Source organism: Syngnathus leptorhynchus, chromosome 1 (assembly GCF_054491065.1).
Source record: "Syngnathus leptorhynchus isolate UIUO chromosome 1, UIUO_Slep, whole genome shotgun sequence".
NCBI classification, from domain to species: domain Eukaryota; kingdom Metazoa; phylum Chordata; class Actinopteri; order Syngnathiformes; family Syngnathidae; genus Syngnathus; species Syngnathus leptorhynchus.
Window position 1 is genome coordinate 16,045,392 of NC_141195.1, and position 21,865 is coordinate 16,067,256.

General features: G+C 40.7%; 4 protein-coding genes and 1 long non-coding RNA gene across 13 annotated transcripts; 2 read left to right on the plus strand and 3 right to left on the minus strand.

Moving 5' to 3' along the window:
• The first annotated feature begins 71 nt into the window (after positions 1 to 71).
• Positions 72 to 1,905, plus strand: LOC147062205 (required for drug-induced death protein 1). The gene is made up of 4 exons (XM_085907197.1): positions 72 to 363; positions 592 to 723; positions 786 to 1,045; positions 1,536 to 1,905. Exons 3-4 carry the CDS (start codon positions 890 to 892, stop codon positions 1,665 to 1,667), a joined length of 288 nt encoding a protein of 95 aa, XP_085763323.1. The 5' UTR covers positions 72 to 363; positions 592 to 723; positions 786 to 889; the 3' UTR covers positions 1,668 to 1,905.
• Positions 1,906 to 2,377: 472 nt separating this feature from the next.
• On the plus strand, positions 2,378 to 7,620 carry LOC147062206 (organic anion transporter 3). Of its 7 annotated transcripts, none has more exons than XM_085907144.1 (11): positions 2,378 to 2,680; positions 3,445 to 3,542; positions 3,994 to 4,148; positions 4,532 to 4,722; positions 4,814 to 4,903; positions 4,987 to 5,108; positions 5,374 to 5,585; positions 5,668 to 5,776; positions 5,853 to 6,083; positions 6,295 to 6,378; positions 6,573 to 7,620. In XM_085907144.1, the coding sequence occupies exons 1-11, from the start codon at positions 2,459 to 2,461 to the stop codon at positions 6,613 to 6,615; spliced, it is 1,557 nt and encodes a 518-aa protein (XP_085763270.1). In that variant the 5' UTR covers positions 2,378 to 2,458; the 3' UTR covers positions 6,616 to 7,620. The 7 variants fall into 7 exon arrangements, with proteins under 7 accessions (XP_085763270.1, XP_085763221.1, XP_085763231.1 ...); XM_085907095.1 differs by having other exon boundaries at positions 2,382 to 2,680; positions 4,532 to 4,700; positions 4,814 to 4,916; XM_085907105.1 differs by having other exon boundaries at positions 2,382 to 2,680; positions 4,532 to 4,700; positions 4,814 to 4,916; positions 6,334 to 6,378.
• Positions 6,909 to 12,098, minus strand: sh3yl1 (SH3 and SYLF domain containing 1). 3 transcript variants are annotated; one of them, XM_085907177.1, is made up of 11 exons: positions 12,003 to 12,098; positions 10,792 to 10,902; positions 10,220 to 10,333; positions 9,584 to 9,648; positions 9,361 to 9,473; positions 8,685 to 8,813; positions 8,457 to 8,601; positions 8,165 to 8,246; positions 7,971 to 8,030; positions 7,850 to 7,882; positions 6,909 to 7,463 (listed from the first exon to the last, which is right to left on the minus strand). In XM_085907177.1, coding segments are annotated over exons 1-11 (1,035 nt in total). In that variant the 5' UTR covers positions 12,004 to 12,098; the 3' UTR covers positions 6,909 to 7,281. The 3 variants fall into 3 exon arrangements, with proteins under 3 accessions (XP_085763303.1, XP_085763291.1, XP_085763294.1); XM_085907165.1 differs by having other exon boundaries at positions 6,909 to 7,466; XM_085907168.1 differs by lacking the exon at positions 12,003 to 12,098 and adding an exon at positions 11,715 to 11,993 and having other exon boundaries at positions 6,909 to 7,466.
• A 2,897-nt stretch (positions 12,099 to 14,995) lies between these two features.
• Positions 14,996 to 20,322, minus strand: alkal2b (ALK and LTK ligand 2b). Its single transcript, XM_085921147.1, has 4 exons — positions 20,022 to 20,322; positions 19,233 to 19,286; positions 18,815 to 18,892; positions 14,996 to 16,668 (listed from the first exon to the last, which is right to left on the minus strand). The coding sequence occupies exons 1-4, from the start codon at positions 20,305 to 20,307 to the stop codon at positions 16,604 to 16,606; spliced, it is 483 nt and encodes a 160-aa protein (XP_085777273.1). The 5' UTR covers positions 20,308 to 20,322; the 3' UTR covers positions 14,996 to 16,603.
• A 613-nt stretch (positions 20,323 to 20,935) lies between these two features.
• LOC147062209 (uncharacterized) lies at positions 20,936 to 21,833 on the minus strand. The gene is made up of 3 exons (XR_015067315.1): positions 21,743 to 21,833; positions 21,419 to 21,632; positions 20,936 to 21,253 (listed from the first exon to the last, which is right to left on the minus strand). It is a non-coding gene; the product is annotated as an uncharacterized LOC147062209 (long non-coding RNA).
• Between the last annotated feature and the right edge of the window lie 32 nt (positions 21,834 to 21,865).

Genomic DNA, 21,865 nt, shown 5'->3' on the forward strand with positions numbered 1-21,865 from the left:
AGAGAGAGAGAGAGAGAGAGAGAGAGAGAGAGAGAGAGAGAGAGAGAGAGAGAGAGAGAGAGAGAAAGAGAAAGCGAGAGAGAGAGAGAGAGAGAGAGAGAGAGAGAGAGAGACCCTATCAGCCAAAGCTTGGAAGATAATTAACTAAATGCTGACAACAGGCTTCCTAACAGTGACTGCAATAGATCAGAGGTCAAAACAAGAACCTGAAGACAACCTGGAGAGATAAAAAATCTAATTGCGTGATAATTCGAGGAGGTCCACATTGTGTCTCCAACAATCTCCCCAAAAAAATACAAGGATTCTCTTGGTACAGGTGCACTCTGCAGGACTACTTGGGGTCATGGTCCTCCATGTTCGGCAGTGAGTACATAAGAAAACCATTCAAGATTGTTTGTTATTAGTAAGTGTCTCAAGTTGTAACAGTTGTGTTTGTGAAACTTCACTTGATTGGCAGCAAGCATTCAGGAGTTTGTTAAACCAACAATACCATTTTTTTTAAGATAAATAGATTCTCAAAGGGGATGACATTTAAACATTACCAGATTATTTTTAACGTAGGGTGCTAAAATTATAAATGTTCTGTTACAGAGATCATCTACATAAATTCCTATTGACTCAGTGACGAGTTTTGTGTTTATTTTGTAAAACAAACATGGAGAAGCTCCCGCAAAAAGAACATATGTATTTTGGATGAGCTGAGAAGGATGTCAAAAGTTGAAGGTAAGCAAGAGAAAAATAAAATATTTGTACATTCTTTGTCTAATCCTGCATTTATTTCAAAGCCAACAGAGCCTCAGCTTCGGGCTACTAATAAAGTTGGAGTCCCGGCTCCAAAGGTCCTCAGCTGAGGAAAGCACAAACAACAACTTGGCCACAAAGACGAGCGATGGGAAGCGAGCAGAAAACCTCGAAGGAAGTCTATTTTGCCGTACTGCCAGATAAATATGAACCTTTGATTGAAGATGAAGGAATCCATGAGACGCAAGAAGAAAGGTTGAGAAGGAAGGAGAAGAGGAAGAGGAGGAGGAAGAAGTACATTCGGGTAAGAGAAAGATCTACTTTTCATCTGGTTATGACGTACTACTGCAAACAATGAATTTCTACTGTCAAATATATTCAATAAGCATTTTGATAACTTGGCACAACAACAAAAACTAAATCTGCTTACAAAATAATTAACCTCTTTTATTAACATCCGTCGTGGGTGTACCAAAAAGATGAAAAAAACAAAAACAGGTCATAGGTCACAGACAGATGAGGAGAGAATACGTAATGGCATTCCTTTAATACTGAGTCATTTAGTATGATAAAATATGGGATTGATTTTACTCAGAATTGGATCAGAAATTAAATCAGTGGTATCGAACATCACTAGTAATGAAACAAAACAACACATGAATCTAGAAACTAAATGTGAGGGTTTATTTGTTTTAACAAACATTTTCAAAATGACAATCAAGTGCAGCTTTGAACTTGAAAACGCATTTGACAATTGACTGTAGTCTCAGCACCCGGCCGGCTCTGCTCAACAGAATGTCAAGAAGGCGTGCAGCTTCAGCTGGCGCAGCCTGGTGTATGGCCTGCAGAGCCTAGCCGCCTCGTTCTCCACGCCGCTGTCAGTTGCCGTCGTGGTGATGGAGCATCGAACGAGAAGGGACCAGTGAAAGCGTGAATGGAGCCTCACTTCCATTTCTCCGGTCAAACGTTTGGAATGTAAAATCCAACATCACTGCAATTATTTTTTGGTGTGTTTTGTGAGTGTAAAGATATTGATAGATGTTGTTTTACATAATATTTGTTCCTGGATTGTATCAAATAAAATGTGTGTGTAAACCTTTAACTACTTGATAATCAGTAAAGTAGAGCACTACTTTCACTTTTAAAGAACCTGTAAAGTGAATTCCAGGATGAAGTCTGAGAACATGAAAAGACTGAGAACTAGTCATTCTTGGAGTTTTATACTGTAAACTGTTTTTCATCATTTTAGTTTTCCAGGGCACATTTCTATCACTACGTACAGTGTGAAGTTAGCTAGATAGATACGTTCACATCCTGAAAAATCATCGCGCACCCGACTGATTCTCGTCCTCACTTACGCCTCTCTCCGTCCGGGCTGGATTGAAAATTCATCCCTGCTTAATTTCATTATTTGAGGAGAAAAACCGGGAGATATTGTGTGACTGGACAAGCAGTACATGCATACTTTATAGATGTTGATGAGCATAAATTGCCCTTTCCTCAGAATCTAGGGTTAAGTTCATATTTTCCACTTCTTTTCCTTTTCCCCCGTTGTGGCTCATCTGGCCCCCTCCACTGCGTCTTCATGAGGCGAAGAAGGGGGAGCCAAAACAAGCTTGAAGTTTAAAAAGTAACATTGTCCAAAGTCCTAACAGCAGACCTTTGGCTCGGAAAGTCAAGATGGCGCCGGGTTGTTGAAATCCACATAGCAATCCACATGTCTCCGCTTCAGCTGTCTGTCTTCTGGCGTTTGTCGCTTGCCTTCTTCTACAATGCGTTCCTCTTCTTCCTCGACATTTTCATTGCCACTTTGGATGGGGAGAAGTGTCAGCATGGCAATGGCACAAGCCACTCTGGAACCAACCCGCAAAACCAATCAGAGCACAAGGAACTTTTGGGAGACGAATCTGATTGGATAACTAAAATTGGCGACCGAGACGTGAGTGACTCATTAAATATGCTATTAATAATAATAATAATAATGAATATCTAAAATATCTCACATTAAATCTATCTAACGTAAAAATAAAAAAAAATAGCAAGTTTTGATTACCTTAGTTCGTATTTCATTTTGTTTGTTTGTATTTAAATCATTCAAACTTTAAAAGTGCGATTAAAGGTTGGTCGGAGATTTTTTAGAGTGCCATATTTGTGTCACAATGTATTTCAAATACATGTTGATGAAATGTGTGAATTAACTACGCCCCATAACTCTTTGCGTGAAATGTGGGAGGAACTTTATTTCGATGGAGACTGTTGGTGTGTCTTAACTTTCTATAACAGTGACAGACTTCACCAATGTGGGAACGTTAGTCGTTGCCACTTTGAAGAGAAAACATTACGATCTCGCTTCCTGCTTATCGAGCGGAATAGGAGCATGACATAAATAAAGAGGCCAGTGACAAGGTCCAACTACATTCTGATATCTGTCACTTTAGATGTGAGGAATCTGAAAAACTAGAAGGCGTATCAATACCGACACAGTCGTAAAGTCAGTCGTATTTTGATAAACATTGAGTTGGTCTTTTCGAACGGCTCCTCTATGTTCCTCATTCCATTGAGAAACAAGTGAAAAAGAATTGACAAAACGCGAGACCAAATTAAAGCTAACTATAATGAAAAATTCCAAACTATGAGTTCAATCATGTGTCCGCTGCATGTGCAAGCAAAGAGTCAGCGACCATCTGTTTTTCTATGCGTCAGTCAGTGTGTAGCCGGACTCCATGGTTGTCCTACGGCCGAATCGTCTTCATGGTGGGTATGCTGCTTGGATCGCTGGTGGGCGGAGCACTGTCTGACAGGTACAATTCTCACCAGAGTTGGCAAAAAGTACTCACACGCAGTACCGAAGAAGGATTTAAAAGGGCACAGTCACTTATCTCAAGGCACTACTGAACAGATACAAATTTAGAGAGGAAATGTCAAAAGTTGTCAGCAAAATACAACATGTTATTTTCTTTACTTTTCTAACCTGTCAAAGACCCCACCGGTTATCTGCACTGTCAATTTAAAACAAAAGAGATGGATGGATGTTTTCCAATTGGACATATTGATTGAACACTAAAATATCCATTTTAAAAAATAATTGTTAGTTGCAAGCAGCCCTACTACTTTATAAAAACGTACAAAGTATACTCTACACATTATCAGCATGGAAAATGCAGGTGCAAAACACTGTTGTATTTCTTACTTTGTTGCACACGTGCGTACGTGTGATTGTTTTGTTTTGTAACATGCTCTTTTTGTCTTCAGGTACGGGAAGCGTCCAGTGTTGCTGTTTTGCGTGTGCGTGCAGGCTCTGTGTGGCCTTGTGCCAGCTGTTTTCCCTCAGCCAATCCTGTTCCTCGCTGTTCGTTGCTTGACAGGCGTCTGCTGCTGCTGTATCAACAATTGCGCCATCTCTCTTGGTAAAAACAAACAAACAAACAAACAAACAAACAAACAAACAAACAAACAGAAAATACAAGCAAACTAGTAGAACGTCAACTACAAGTACTTGTAGATGTTTTTAGTCTTCAAGCTCACTGACCTCCCCTCCACACAAGTGCTTCAACTATTGAGGCCAATATGAAGATACAGTAGTATAGTAGCCATAAGTGTTCAAGGCAAATTCAATAGCAGGAGAATGTCTGGCCAAGCCTCTGGCTAGGGGCTTACATTTTACATGAATGTAAGCCACAAGCTATTGTGAAGGCCGCCTAACTCAACATAACAGCAAGCGTCGCTAAATGATCATATCAAACGCTCTCGGCTTTTGACGAAACCAAAATCCTCTGTTTGAGCATTGCAGCTGTGGAGTGGACCGCCCCCTCCGCCCGCCTCTGGTCGCCCGTCTTTTTGGGCTTCTGCTTCAGTCTCGGGACAATGGCCGGAGCTCTGTTGGCCTGGCTTAGTCCCTCTTGGACACAGCTTCACCTGTCTCTCGCGCTGCCCCATTTCATCTGCCTGCCGCTCTTCCGGTTTGTCCTCGCCTGCCCGTGTGTCTGTCCTCACTGTCCATTCACCTACGGTGTCCAGTGTCCGGACAATAATTTGCCCGACTCAGGCGTACCTGTGTTTATCGACTACACAGTTCACTTCCGGAGTCTCCGCGCTGGTTGGTGCTAATGGGGAGGACGGATGTTCTCTACCGCTACTGTCGCGGAAGTGCTGCCAACAAGGAGTGTGTGGACATGGTACACACAGACACAAACACAGACATGACCTCCTTCTATGGGAATAATCTACTCGTCTGTGTATACTTAGATTCTGGGCGTAGACTTGCTTGAGAAGCAGAGTGGCGCTAAGACAGCCCAATCACCAAGTGACCTCCTGCCCTTCAAACATCCAACTGTCTTGCTGCGGCTGTCAATCATGGGCTATCTAGGGTAACACAGTTTTTATACAACGCTGTAACTGTAAAATGCCGAAAGATGGCGCCAAAGTCCTAGCTAATACAGCCACAGCCCTGCATCATTTGTGAATAACTTCCACAAGAGATCTCCCACCGTCTTCTCTAATGGCAGAACATTCTCACTTGGCCAGTTGTCTAGCAATTGTGTGAGGATGCTGTATTGCAGATATGAGAGATGTCTTGACTTGTCAGTCCATGTTGAGTCAAATTCAATGTTGTCTTTTTTTTGTACTGGTCAGCGCTGCGACTGCGCTGACTTACTATGGCATCTGTATGAACATTGGCTCCTTCGGCGTGAACATCTACTCGGCCCAGTTCTTCTCCGGACTTACAGAGGCTCCCTCTCTGCTCATCCCGCTGGTTCGCCTGGATCGGCGTCCCTTCAGCATGTTGACTCTGTGCCTGAGCGGAAGTGCCTGCTTAGTGTCTTTGCTGCTTTCCAGATATCAATGTAAGAGTTCAACAAAATAACTTCATCAACAGATAATCTCTCAGGCACAGTTGTTGGGATTATAATCATGTCTGTTCTGCAGGTGACTCAATGCTCGTGATGAGTTTGGCACTGCTGGGCAAATTCAGCATCCTAGCCACAATCTACATCTTGTCTCTGTACAGCATCGAGCTGTTTCCCACAGTGGTCAGGTGACACTGGGCGACTGACTGATGGGCAAATTCATCATCCTCTGAAGCTTAATTGTTTTGTGTGTTCTACTCGCAGGCAGCGTTGCACGGCGGTGGTTGATTTGTGTTACCGCCTCGGCTGTCTGTTTAGCACTCTGTTCCCACCCGACCCCGAAGGAGCCATCCCACTGGTCGCCATGCTCATCTACAGCAGCGGGCCTATCATAGGCTGCGGATTGTGTCTTCTGCTTCCCGAGACTAGCGGCACCCCTCTCCCTGACTCTCTGGACGACTGTCTCAGGTCAACTCAACACTCCCACGAATCAAGGTGAGCACACAAATGCCAATTGGAGGTGTGACAAGCATAAGGTCATGGACACTGCTGGAAAAAGCAGAGCAGAGCTGGCCCCAGGCACAAGCCAACTAGGCACTCGACCGCTAGGGGGCATCGCAAGGGCAATTATTAGGCACCATGTCATACATTCAGTACTCCTTGACCCCACGTTGGCCTTCACCCGAGCTTCTTTTCTGTCATACAGAATTCACTCGTTAAGACTATCTTGTCCGTTTCTTATCAGAGGAAAAGTTACTGCTATTGGGAAGAAGTTAGAGCAGTTGGAAAAGTAAGTATAGTGATGGTTGACAGTTTTTGTAAATTAGCTTTATATGCCCCACGACAGCGGGGACGCACTTTGAACGATGCAATAATCGATTTTAAAAATATATAAATAATCTACATTTGATTCATCGAGTGGTATTGAAAAAAAATCTAAACCGTTTGAAGAGAAAAATCAAGTCTCATCTACTGTCTTTCCAGGAAGCTGCAAACCCAGATGGCTGTCGTTGGCGCAACAGAATGAAGGCAAACGCAAACATCTCTCGGGCAGCGTGAAACAGCTGTGTTTCCTTTTTAATGAGCCACTTTTATTTTTATCTTTGTACTGTGCCAATTTTGTCTTACAAGACTATTTTATTTGGTTATAAAGCAACACACGTGGGTGGTGAATTAGTCGTATTTGTCACAGAATTAAAGGGCTACAAATCATCATTCAAGATTTCAAGCGGAACAGACGGTTTCCTCCACTGCTGTGAAACTTATACAAGCACACTTCCTTATATCGAATCAACTATTAACATGAATCACTTCTTCAGCTTCTTCAATACAAAATTGATTTTATTTTAAAGATTCTAAGAAAAAATGTAAAAGCAGCTGAAGCGAAATGATATGGGATTTACGAATAGATGGTTGACCAGTGAAGGATTTATGTACAAGTATGGCAAACGGTTAGAGCATTAGTTCCAAATCTGTGTATCAGCACGCTTAGTCTTGACACAAAAGACAATGTTGTAATCAATACTAGTAAGAGAGTCATACTACTAGTGGGATGAACTGTGAGAGAAACCAGTGTAACAGTACAGCTGAATGTTAAGAACATATACGTAAAATGTTCAAACAGCTTGCTGTAGTTTCTGAGCCAACGTGCAGCTACTTTCCTCCTGTAACCGTGCTAACCAAGTGGCAGCGGTCAATAAGTGACATAGTTTGCAGGAAAGATGCCCTGTCGACCACCCAATTGCCCCTCCCACCAGTCGTACTGGTTCTCGGTCTTGGTGATGATGGTGATGCGGTCGCCGGGATTGAAGCTCAGGTCACCGGGCTGTTGGCCAGCATATGCGTGGACTGCAGTGACCACCAGTGGTTCACTAGCTCCTTATGGATAGAATGTTTGTATGATTATTAGCATAATAAATGTCAGGATACTTCCAGGTCAACTGAAACAATGACAAAAATGTATAGTTTGGGGTTGAGCAGCCACATAAAAGGTTTAAGTTTAGTTTTGTTTTTTTTACCCATGAAACCTAAATCATGCCAATGACGGAAAGGGTTGTACAGAGACTTCTTTAGTTGATAGCCTTTTAGTCTTTTTCTTTATTCTCTGGCTGTCAAAGAGACAGATGAGTTTGTTTATTAGTAGTGCAATAAGAGAAAGCCTTTTGCTGCCTGGAATACCATGTTGAAAAGTTGCACTTATTAACATTTATCTTTGATGTTTTGATGATTTGTCACATGCATCACAATCCTATGTGTCTTACCAAAGTTTGGAGCTTTTCTGGAGGGAAAATCACCTGAAACAGAAAGCCCACAGTTATTCATTATAAGCTAAATCCACTAGGGGGTGCAGCAGCCTGAGGAAGCACTTGAAGACCAACTTACTTGAAGTGTCAGATTTATAGATGGAGATACTTGGGTAGAGTGACCTTTGTCCTACTGCACCTGCACACATACAGTTGCCATGGTTACGGTGATGACTAACTGGAGACATTCAGACCTGCTTCTGCATGGATGACATTTATTAGATGGACATGCATTTGAGTACTAGTGCAGGACTTGTAATGCAGTCATTTTACCAGGAACATTAGGAGACTGGGAGGTGTCGACTACTCGTGAAGGAGTAGGAGCTGGAGGTCTGGTTGGTGGAGGACGTGATGACTGCAAAGAGACGGTTGAGGAAACATTGTTAATGCTCAACAGAAAAAGGCTGTCGCTATTGCCTTTGGCGAGCCCAGCTCCACATTTGGAATTAAGAGACCTTCTTAAGTACAAACAAGTTTGCCTTGCCGTCATTATTGAGATGACAATCAATACTTTTGACTTCACCCTCATACCAGTCACACCACAGTGAGTTTAAAACAAATTTACCTTTGTGGTCACTTTTTTGCTACTCTGGTCTGCAACACTGGCCTCCGCGTAGGAATTCAGCATATTGTAAAGATGGTCACACTCCCGTGGTGGGTCCACAGCTCCATTCAAAATGGCAGATGCTCGTATTTCCCGAGAGTAGAACCTGCAAGCTCAAAGCAACAGCTGTATTGGAATTCAGAATGAAAACAAACAAACAAAAAGGTCCTGGCTGTCAAGCTGTCCCACTTGCGGTTGGTCTCTTTGCGTTCAATCAGGTACGAGCCCTCCAGAGACAAGCCGGCAAATAACCCTCTGGACTTGCAGTAGGTGTAGACGGCGGCCGTATTGCGAAGCGTAACATCGGCCTCCATGTTCCTGGAGGGATGAGAATTGTCAAATTCTTCCTTTAAAGCAGGGGTGTCAAACTCATTTTTGTCACGGGCCGCATCGTAGTTGTAGTTTCTTTCTGAGGGCCATTATGACTGTCAATACATACAGTATAGGCTACACAACAAACTGAGATAACTAGTTTTGAAATCACAGACTAGTAGAAACTATTCAAATATTTTAAATAGATGAATGGGAATAAACATTGCTAGCAATAGCTTTATTTTTTCAAAAGTCAAGGCAATTTGTCATTTTAGTATTGAGACATGAAGTCCATTCACAATTTGTCTTTGCGGGCCAAGTAAATTGATCTGGCCCCTGGGCTTTGAGTTTGACACCTATGCTTTAAAGGGTCCACAGTGAACAAAAAACACGAGAACGTGCAATTTTGATTGTCTGGGAGGACCTGATGCTCATTAAGACAAGGGCCTGCTGCCCAAGGAGACCATCTGATGTCATTTGCATGAAAACCGAGCAAAAAAAAAGACAACACTGATCACACATCACCAAGCACCTCCATTCCAATACAACCAACCTGCCCATTGGACCCACAGCGACTGTAAAGTTCCCCCCCAGGGTCAAGTTCCCCCCCTTTGTGAACGCGTCAATGGCTCGCCGATGGTTTAGGACGATCACCAGGTCTGAAACCTAAAAAAGATGGAGGCGGTGAATGGTTTGTCAAAGCGGCCATTGAACAAGAATCAAAACCACTCCTCGCTGGTGCAAGACATTTTTTAAATGCCATTGAAATGACTCACCTCCACACCAATTTCAAAGCCACCGCCCAGGCCGGCGATGCCAATCGCCGAAGGGGCCGACCAGCCTGTGCACAGAAACATCAAGGTGTCGTTAAAAGAATGACATTTTTTAAATTCACTTGCTGAAATAATTTCACGATTTTCTCTTTTCGTGCAGAGATGTTTGTTTCTGTAACGATGACAATTGTTTTCTTTTTCACATTTTTTGTTCTGTGACCATTGCAACCTCAATCAATTTTCAATTTCTATTGTAACGAGGTCTGCACCTAGTATTATGCTTGTAATATACTTATGAGGAGGATCTTGGAAAAATATAAGAGATTCCTATAACCCAAAAGATTGAGGAAAAAAAATCAGGAAAAAGTATGCGAGGGTACGCTTATCAATTGTTTTTCACAACATGGTGTTTTGATATGCCCATTAACCAATCCTTGGAGTTAAGAAAAATAAATCAATCAATAAATCAATAAATAAATAAATAAAATAAGAAGCATTTATAAAGATACTTTATAAAATTACCCCTTCCCTGGTGTCAACATCGAATTAATGATTTGGACAAAATCAGGTGGGTGAAAAATAAGAAAAGCCTCTCATTGAACAGCGGCCCCCAGAACAGAACCCGGCCCCTTAACTCACGTCTGTCACCCAGCCTGGCGATGACAATGCCGCTGCCTCCTCTTGCTGTGATCACGAATCCCGCCTTCACCACGGAGATGATGGCGAGCCCCTCAGCAGATGCAATCACATTTGCTGCACGCACAACAAGAAGGCAAACAGCATAAGCACACTTTGCTTTGCACTAATAGCTCCCCCCTCCCCCAGACTTGAACCACATGAAATAATGTTTTGTTTTTCAACAAAAGGATGGAAATTAAAACCTGTTTATTCTCACTTTAATTCATTGAATAAGCAACAAAATAGTCACAGCCTACCATATGGACAGTCAATCAAAGGACACAACCCCTCACACTCACACTAAGACAATTTAGTCTTCAATGAACCTATTTTTTGGGGGAGTGGGGAAGCCCAAGTACCCAAAGAAAACCCACACAAGTATGGAGAACGTCAACCTCACACAAGAATTTAAGAGCCCAGACTAAAAACCACACCCTCTAAATTGTGGGGTGGATGTGCCCCACCTCCACTGCACCTTCTTAATGATACACAATAATTCGAAGAGAACTGAATGAGTGTTAGGAAACCCCTACCTGGAATGAGTTTGTCCAGCCCATTGCCGGAGGAGATTTCGGTGAATCCTCTGAGGATCTTGGAGACTTTCTTGACCTCAGACGCCAAGTCAGATGGAAGTAGGCTGTTCACTGCACACAGTGGCATAGTCGTTATGATTTACAAATACAGGACAAGGTTAGATGCCATGTTGACTTTGACTAAAGTCATTCACACTGAAGTCAAGAGAAAACTTTGGAAGGAAAAGACAATTACAGTCACTGACATTTCAGCTGCCCTTTGTATGACTTTTTAGATTGAGAAGACTTTTAAAAGACCAGAGGAATGTGCTGATTCTGTGGCGGCAGGTGGAACGTTGGCAGACTGGCCAGGCAGGACGGACAGTTTTGTCACAATTCTAACAGGGGCGCGTCGGTGCTAGATCAATACAGTGTATTTCCACAGGACAATTTCTATCCGTGCGACAGTTCTAGTGTTTCCATCCACATCTGGATCAAGCATTGGAGGTCACTGTGTTGTGTGACTGTTTAGTCATGTAAACAAAGTTCATTCTAGAGCAGGGGTGCCGAACAAAATGTTGTCACAGACTACAAAATGCTTTTAGTTTCATTCAGAATGCAAACTGTTACAACAACAAAACTTGTAATCGGCCCCATTCTATTCCTGAGGCCAGGCAAACTATTGTACGTAAACAACAGAAGACAGCACCTCCGTGAGGCCGATGAGGTTCTCGGTTCCGGAGTGATCAAAGGACTAAATAACCAAACCAAAGCGTCCCTCATTTAAAAAAAAAAAAACTATGACAGTAAAGCTCGAGTAACAAGTTACTTAAATCCCAATTATTACACTGACGACAAACATTCACATAAAACATCACTCTTGGAAGCAAGCTTAGTGCACACATAATAGAAAGGAAGTGAAAAAGTTTGAATGGTCAACGTACTTCTTTGATTCCACCGTACCAAACGCGAGCAGTTTCTGATTTTTTATTTTGTCCTCCATGAAAGCAAACTAATTATCGTACACTCCCTAATAGTCAGGCACTGATGAATTTGGCAAGTTGAGCAATTTATAAAACGATCCTCGGCAGCACTATGCCTACTTTGCCAAATGGTTACTGTCAATCGCACATAAAAACACTTGACGTGGTTACTTCAATCGCACATAAAAACACTTGACGTACTCGCGAAGATCTTATCTATTCCCCAAGATGAATTTCTGAAAAACTTACTTTTCAAAAGCAGCGTCTCGTCAGATTGTTCACTTGTGACAAACGTCCCTTCACTTCCGCTTCACCTGTTGCGTCGTCTCACGAGCCAATCACGAGTGAGCTTGAGTGTTTACGTGCCAGGTGGCCACATAAAGAGGCGTTACTGGCGCATCCGGGTCATTCCAGAATTGCAATTAAGGCAGTTCATTTTTGAACAACAGGCCGTTTGTTCAATGACTTTTTGTTATGTTTTCAAGCATGTCATTTCATTCGTCCTCCCCGATCAATGTACACTCGTGATATTTTTATTTGTCTTATGTATTTTGCTGTGTTAATCTCATTATGTATGTTTGGGTGCCACGGTACTGGTTGGCGAGTCTGCCTCACAATGCAGAGGCAGTGGGTTCAAATCCGGTTCTAGCCCAGCCCTCCAGTTTTTATGATCTCTCTCTGTGCCTGTATGGGTATCTTTGGGAACTCTTGTTTCTGCCCACATTCCAAACACATGCATGGTAGGCCAATTGACTGTTCGTGTGAGTGCGAATAGTTGGTCGTCTATGTGTGCACTGCGATTGGCTGGCCACCACTTCAGGGTGTCCCCTGCCTACTAGTCAACTTGGGTCATGAAAGAAGCTTTAGAATTGTCCATAGGTTTGAATGGTTGTTAGTATAGCATGTGTGCTCACTCAGAAGTGACCTGCCTACTATTAATGAGCAAAAGTTGACAAAACTGGTTGACAACTACACTATGAGTTACTAGTTTTATAACATTAGCAAAATCAAGTTGTTCACAGAACTCTAAAAACATTCGGCTTAGTCATTTTGCTAGTGCGGCCTAGTCTTTCTACTAGTGTGCTGAATTGCTTACACGTGAGGAAAAAGAGCCTGTTTTACATCAATCTTAAAAATGCCTATAATGGACATGAAAGAAATGCTCAAATGGCTTGCCATGTTTTATGTTCATACAGTCAAGTTTGTTTTGAATCCTCTTGAAATGACAGTTCCAAACTGCAAAGGCCTGGGGACATGACACAAAGCCATAACTTATCTTTTTGTTAAATGTCAAGCTAGTTGGCAGATGCTAGTCAAATTTGTCTTTGAAAGTGTTGGTCACGCTGATAACATTTAAGAAAGAGCAGAACATTCTCAATTGTCTTGAAATGGAACCAGTCTGAAAAACATGCCTTGGGAGCAAACCAGTCACATCTGTCCGGATGGACACTTGGCATGTGTCAAGCAGCATGACAAACAAATTACCATGAGCACACGCTCCTCTTTGGTAGTTAACGGTTATATGTTTTTTTTAATCCTACTACCTCATAAAAGAAAATGCGCAACTCTCTACCGTCGTCATGATCCACATTCAAATCCATCGAAGAAGTCAGTACGAAAATCCAAACACAGTCCCGAGAAAGATAAGTTTTTACAACAAAGTAATGTATTTTAATTAAATGTAAAATACGACCGACCCATAGGCAGTAATTATTTTAGTATGTTGACTGCCTCTCTTCTGTTTCCTTCTATTTGGACAATGATAACAATCAAATACTCAAGTACCAAATGAGTCAGAATGATCAAGTCCCTCTTCCCTTTCATCTCCCCATGTCATTAGAATTGCTTTCAAGTCAAGTTTCTTACTTTAGCAGACCTAAAAAAAACCAAGCCATTTTAATTCCTTTGAACCTTTTTACAACCCATGACGTAGTCAATTATGTAAATCCTCAGGTTAGTGTAGTCCTCAACTCAGATTTGCTGAAATTACGGCTAAATTTCTGGTGCAGTTTCGTGTGCGCTTTCTCGGAAAATACACAACAATAGCTTCAAGAATTCGTTTTTAATTGATTATAAAATGTGAATGATCCAGCATTGACATTTGCTCCCAAATGTGCAAAAAGCTGTCACAAGCAGTTGTTTGGTTTGCAGTTTCAATATCCATTTTTCTTTGAGACACAACACGACACGATGGTATTGCTTTTCATTAATGTTCTTTGCCGTACTCCCTTATATACCATATCTACTTCCCGTTGCTGGAAACAAGGTTAAAACCAACGTAAAATGTCCACGGTACATACATGAGAAAACTTGCAGTAAACACAAAATACGGCATGAAACACAGAACAAATAACACAATGACATTCAGGTGTACACTCCATCACAATATAATGAGGGCACAAAAAAAATTCAACAGCAGTGTTAAAGATACATAAATACCAGTGGTAACAACAATGGTCATAAAAATGGAAATACTACTTTTAATCCCCAACTCCCAACCCCTCAAAAATGTTTTTTATGATGTAAAATAGCACTCTACAAAATTGTTCTTTGGAAAAACATAGAAGAGTAACACTGAAACAAAATGTAAATATTGTAATACTTTGTTTGTACGTATGTATATAATTTTATAGTTTGTGTTATTCTCTCTGTTTATATGTGTTACTCCACCATTTGTGTTCAAAGATGCATTCCATTGATTTACTTTGAAATTGGACAGAACGAGAACAGTTGCTGTCAACTTTTTCTATGCTTTCACATTTATTTGCTTGGACATATCCCAACTGGACATCCATGATGTGTGTTGATCCAAGACGTTGAGCAAAAGAACACAGAGCTTTCGCCAAAGTCAACACAAGTGCAGCAATGTGGTTCTGCCTGTCGCAGTGGAGTTGTAGCCTCGATGCCCGAACCGACTTCCTGATTACGTTGTAAGGTGTGTGTGAACAATGTACACTGGATAAGGGCAAAGAGCTTGTCACGCTATTTAAGAAGAGGCACATGGAGGGCTCACCTGAGCTCTAAAATCTGATTGTAAAGTTATAGGAAGATGTGAGTTTAAAAATAAAAAAAGCATTCCATCCGCCGGAAGACGGCGAACAGAAAGCGATTCTCTTAAGTAAAAAAGTAAATTTTTGGAGACAGTCCATGCTCTATTACACAGCGTAGAATAAAAAAATGCAAAATCATCATGACACTTGAAAGAAAATTCACTGAGCCAAATCTCACACAGTTCTTTGTGAAACACTTAATCATTCATTATTTTATCATCTTCTCGGCACATTTCTTGAGAGATCAAGCATAAAATCAAAATAATCACAAAGGACAGAACAGCAGGAATCAATTCACAGTGTTGAATCTGAGAACATTTTTAGTTTGGGTAGTAATGATTTCCATTTACTGTGTTACAGTTGCAGAACACACCAGAAGTGATGGCATTTTGACGCTTGGTTTATTCGGAGGCAATTGAGGGAAAACACAACTGAATTAATGACTGAGACTGTTTAGTACTGTTCTTATTGTTCCGTAACTTTTCCTTTTGGTGTAAATAACCCTTTTAAAGGCAGCTGAGGAAAGAAATTATTATGGAATTGGTAGAGATCAAAAGACAGCGATCTTAATTTGGAACGAAACGCGTTAGTAAAATTCCAGCAGCAAATTCTCACAATGCATTTTTCTCGATTAAAATAAATGATGTTACGCTTAGCCATTCAAAAAAAAAAATGTACATGTAAACGGCGACAGAGTATCAACACGGTGGACATTTTTGGCTAACACTAGCACATAGTGGAGTTTCACTTAACAACATAGTAATTGTTTATAATTGCTTATACAATGTGCAGTGAAAGAAAAAAATATAGAATAATAATAACATATATATTGTATATAAAACTTTCAAAACAGTGTAAATATAGTGTAAATATTCATACATTCATTCAATCATTCATGTTCAATACAATCATGAAATCACAAAATACGGATAAATCGAGCAACGAATGTTTTTCATGAAGTCAGATGTTCACTTAGCAGTTTAAGGAAAATGATGTTTTCTGCTTTGTATTGGACCACATCCATATTTCTGTTACGCCTGCGAGCAAGGAAGAAAACGGCACCGATGTGAATCGCAGCGCCTGACCATCTGCTGTTTTGATACAAGTTAGTGTTGAGGCACTTTCTGTGATCTTTACCCACCCAATCACAAATCAACAAGAGCTATTTTGCAATAATATCTAACCACAACTATTCAGAACTTACAAATTATTTTTGTTGAAACAAATAGAATGGATCATCCTGCTGTGGGCAGACATGTGACTGAAACAGCTTGCTTGTGAGTTTCAGTTTATGAATATTGTCATCAGTGAATATGTGACTTTTTTTTTTCTGAAAACAGAGAATTGGATAGAACTGGAACACAATATAGTTGTGTACATGAGTGTTTCCCAACCTTTATTGTGCCAAGGCACTCAGTTTACATTAGAAAAATCGAACTGCATGCAACCAAACAAAAAGATCGCAAAATGAATACTAAAATATAATAAAACCCCTCCATCTGGCTCTGGGTTCACAAACGTGCTATTTTTTTTTGTCATAGTGCAATTTCGTTGTTGATTTTTGGCTGTAATTTCCCTTTCTGCCTCTTGGCAGCACAGTAATGTGCCTAACACTGAATATGAAAGATGAAGAGAATAGTATGGGACTGTCCAAGTTAAATGACAGAGAAATATTTGGAGGATAGGATTCTTCAAATATTACAAATGCTTAAGAAAAGTGCCTGGATGCAAACTTTGAGATGCCTTTAGCTAGCGAGGTTAGGATGCACCTCTGTAGATGAATATGTACCATTCCAGTGTTCACCTCTCGGCACAACGAAGGCTGTTGGCCAGTCGAGTCAGCAGACGAGCACATCTTTTAAAATCTGCAGAGGGTGGCAACATGACAACATTTACAAAGTGTGTTGATGTTTTCGACTCATTCATCTAACAATGTTCTGTCTTTTTCTGAGCATTTAGCAAACGGTGCACATCATGGAGAGGAAGCGGAAAAAAGGAATAGAGTCAACTGTTGGGATTTACTTCCGGCACCTGAGTTTTTGCGCCGATATATGTCCAAATAAAAGATGCTAGACAAATTTGCATCCATTTTTCCAGGTTGTAGCAGCAAAATTTGATTGAGCGTTGACAGTTGAACGGAATGTGGTGTTACCGCATTGAGCGGACACGGCCACAGAGTCTGAGCAAGGAGAGAAGAAGCTTGACTTGGCTGTTTATTTAATCATTACAGTTTGGCAGGATTGTTGACAACTTTATTTATTCACTGTCAATGTCCTACTTCCTATCTGCAAAAAAATATTGCTCAGTTGAGCAATCCAAAAGGCCCATTTAGGCCATTTAACCGTGACAGGTGTTGTTTCATTGAATCAGAATCAGGTAGCAAATTTAAGACCCTGGGTACCGATATTTTTATCATTTTATCTGTCCCGCAAAGACAAATTGTGCATCGACTTGTGTCATTGCAAAAATGACAAATTGTTTTCACTATAAAATAAAAAAAATCGAGATATTGCTTGCAATTTTTATTACCATTTATCTTTTTAAATTATTCAAACAGTTTTTACTCGTCTCTGATTTCAAAACTAGTTCTTCATCAATTTGTTGTGTAGCCTATACTGTATATAATACATGTAAGGCGTTGACAGTCATAATGGCCCTTTGAAGGAAACTATGATTACGATGCGGTATCGTAAATAAACATCAGGTTGACACCCCTGAATTAGAATAATGGAGAGAGTGTTTCACTGAATTAGTAATAAGAAATATTATAATCAGTTGAAGGGCTTTCTCAGTATTTTTGGCACGTATGAATGCTTGAAATCCCTGGCTCATGCGGCAAAGCCAACCAAAGATTGGTTCAATAAAAAACAGCCTGGAGTTTTGGCATAGCCTGCTAATTCATCTGATCTAAATGTCATTGAAAACCTTTAGGCGATCGTTAAGTGGAAAATTTGTGACAGAAAGTCAACTACGCTGGACAGACTTCAAAGCGATTCATCTGATTATACAAAATTTTATTTCTTTCTTCTAATTCGATGAAACAACTGTGTCACAGTTAAATGGCCTAAATGGTTTTTATGGGAATCCCAGATGAACTTTTTCAGATAGTAAGTTCTGATTGTATGCTGCGTGCTAGGATTTACTTTACTAATGCTGTCTGAATCATGTTTATGTGTTGAATTGAAATAGTATGTTTGTTTTATTGGCACGCTGGTCCTCACGCATGAGCGTAGATATGTATTTAATTCATGCAATATAATCTATTGCAGAACGCAGATTATTGTTTTGTGGAGCCCAACATTATCACTCTCTGACCCCCAGAACTTGACAGAGCCTAGCCAGGGAACTGATTTGAAAAGATTGTTTTTAAAAAAAATATTTCTTTTAAAAGGTAAAGTATCATTGTAAGTTTGCTACAGTGTTAAAGGGGAAGTCAACCCCAAAATATTCTTGACAATATGTATTTACAGTTTCTGCCCCCACGAGTCCAAACATTCTGATTGATATTGCGTTTGGCGGAATATGAGTTAAGCAACAAAATCGAAACATTTTTATCCATCTCACATGGTGGCTAGTTTACCACTTGCTGTTGACTTCAAATTTACATCATAGTTGCCCTGGAAACTGTGATGTCATTTTCGGTCAACATCAAGTGGCAAAATGGCCGCCCCCTGAGATGGATAAAAACAGGAGGATTTTTCCTGTTTAATTCATATTCCACAAATGAAACATTGATCAGAACACTGTGTTTTGACGAGTTGGGCTCCACAGAAGAAAAATCTGGGGTTGACTTCCCCTTTAAACAATCTAGCAGATTCAAAGGTGGCGATTAAAGTCAACAAAGTCGCCACAGGGGGTGAAGCTCCCATGTAGATGTGCTAATGATTGTATACCCATGTACAGTCGATGTGATCATGATTGTACAGGTACAAAGGTTAAGGCCAAAGGTGATGCTGGCAAGTGGCGTACAGTAGTTCCGAGTTGTGGCAATGTGCAGGCTGAGGCACTCACATGCTGGTACCACACAGTCCTTGACGTGGTAAAGTCTATGAAAGTGACTCCTGCACTTTGGGTTGACATAAAGAGGACCTGAAGGGGACAGAAATTTGTAATATTAGTGTGACATAGCAGATTTTATTATCATTCTTACTCATTATTATTATTATTATTATCATCACCCTGGACTCCAATCATAGGAGACATGAACAAACAACAAGCATTCCTATTCCAATTCAAATCTACGGACAATTTAGTCTTCAGTGAATCTAACATGCATGAGTTTAGAATGTGAGAGGAAGCCGGCGTACCCACGGAAAACCCAGCTTTAATGCCAACAGGAAGGCCGGAGCGGACATTGAAAGTACACATACAACTGATGCTGAGAGATTTCCTAGCATGAGTGCATGGGTGGGCGCACAAAGGGCCTGACCTGTCAGATGTTTGATGATCTTGTCTCTACGCCGCAGATCTATGCTCTGAACCGCTGAAACAAAATGGAAAAGGGATCAATATCATTTTCCTTTATAGTGCAACGTCAATGTTCAAATTGTGCTTAATGGTATTTTTTTTTTAAATTAACCTCTAAAATTTGAATCTCTTAAAAGGGGTTCAATTTGAGGTGCTTGAGCTGAGCATCCTCTAAAATGGGCTAGAAAACACCAATGAAATAAATAAATAAATAAATCATTAAAGAACCACAGAATTTGGCAATGTCCATTGCTTGTTATTTGAAAAACAAAAATAAGTCACTATTCCAGTTGAGTAACCACCAAACGGCAATTATCCAAAAGCTATAAATGGGTATGATTTTTGTTATTGGTTCTTCGATTACCCTGACTGGTCTCAGTTGATTGACTGGAGGATCTGTGCGCGTTACACGCTCCGAGGTTGATGGCAGTGCTAATGAGATCATTCTAAAGTCCCAACCGAAGAGTCAAATCTGATGGGTTAACCGTAGCATTTATCAGAGCTTCCCAATTTGCAAACTGGACTATTACTAATTGAACCAACTAATGGAACTTCAAGGACAGCAATTTATGTACCTCCTAAGGAAGTTATTTTATTTTAACACTTACTTACTATCTTAGCATTGATCTCGAAGCCTTTTTTTTTTCTTTTTAGAAAACCCAAAGGCTTTATCTTTATCTCAAGGCTTCCCCGTATCAGCCTACTGAACTGAACTAAACTAAATAGCTACAATAACTAGAACTCTACTGACCTAGTTGAGCGCTGGACCTGCTCTTTGTGTGCAGTTCTTCTGTGTTTTCGTGGAGCCTCTGTGTCACCTCCACTGATTCATTGGAGTGGTGGCTCATCAATTTGAGGACGCTGTGAGCTTCTTGGCGACCAGAACTTTTTAGCAGGGTAGTAAAAGTGCAACAACCAATGACCAGCAGCAGTACAAACTTCAATGACAGCCAACGGAGCATTGTCGCTGATTGAGAAACAAGCAAATGTTTTTCAGCTGTGATGGATGACTTTCGGGAAACGCATTTGGCCTTCATATAGAAGGCCTTGTTTAACTTTAATCATCAAATATTCAAATATGCCAAGACAGATGTTTAGTTAGTGGCTCATTCCAGAATTGGAGCACATTTTCTGTGCGCCGCAAGACATTTCAGGTACTCCACCCAGAGAATACAGAAACATGCACTTGCAGCTCCTGCAGTTGTCATTTTGTGTTACCACAGACATTAAAAAGACAACTTATTCAGTGCCAGACATTTTTAGACTCCCCTTTACCCAAAAAAACAACAACAACATAAGAACATATCTGGGATTGCATTCATGAATTGTTAAAATACACGGGAAAGAAAGAAACACGGAAGAAACCCACGCAGGCCCGGGGCGAACATGCAAACTCCACATAGAAAGGCTGGAGCCAGGATCAAACCCTGAACCCCTGAATTGTGAGGCGGACCTGCTAACCAGTGCTCCACCTGTTACTACAATTAGTCTAAATTAAAAGTATTTAATTGTAAATGTCTGATTACACATTTCTTTTTCATATTTTCATGAATATCTGTAACAAGGATTCACTAAACTCATCCAAATTTGACAAATAAAACAATCAACATTGGTGGTTGACCAGGATAAATCAAATTTCATACAATGTTTTTATGGTGCTTACGTATTATCGGGAGGACCTTTAAAAAAACGACTCAAAAATTAAAGTAAATTATTTATTGAAACGATAACATTACATTTGTAATTCCGGAGGCCAGAACGTCGCAATTGCTTCCAAAAGTGACTCAAAGACATCAGTACAGGCAACATGCTTCCGCCACATGAATTCGGCCAAATACGACTCCAAATGGTGACGTGCAGTGCCACAGTGCTTCTTGTTTCGCCACTTTGCCGATCCCCATAGGCGTTCCACTGTCTGCGTATGAGCCCCGGTGTTCGGATCCACAAAGTTGTACTTGTGGTTGACGTTGAGGTGATGAAAGCCTGATTTTTCCATGTGAAAAAAAAGAAAAAGTAAAAATCAAAGGTCCTCCCGATAATACGTAAGCACCGTTTTTATTTTACTGTATTGGATTGAGCAGTTAGTTAAAAAGAGCAAAACCTATTTAATGATTTATCAAGTGTTTGATGATTTAATTAATTAATTACCCCATTGACTTTTGGACGGCTTCCTCTTGTCTTGCTTTCTCGGGTCCCTTGGTCTGATGTGCCACTCCCAAAACCGCGCACAGAAGTGGTTAGTTTCTCCTCAGCCTGAACTTTATTCTCATGTCAAATTGATTGCGATCGACCACTTCTCGTCAAGGTCTTCCTTCTCTTCTTCCTCCTCCTCCTCCTCCACCCCCTTCTCTTTTTCCTACTCCTAAGGGAAGGAGGAAGAAGAGACCAAATTTAAGAGGCACGTGCAAGAAAGTTTTGTCTCCAGAACTGCATGACAAAGTCGAGAAAAAAAAAAAAAAAAGACAAACTCACCTTCCTTTCTTTCTTTCGCTTACCTGCTTTATATACTGCATGTCTCCTGCTACGAGTGCGTGAAATAAAATCACCGACGAGGTGTCCAATCACAAGGTCGCACCAGCTCCGCCCCGTTTAATA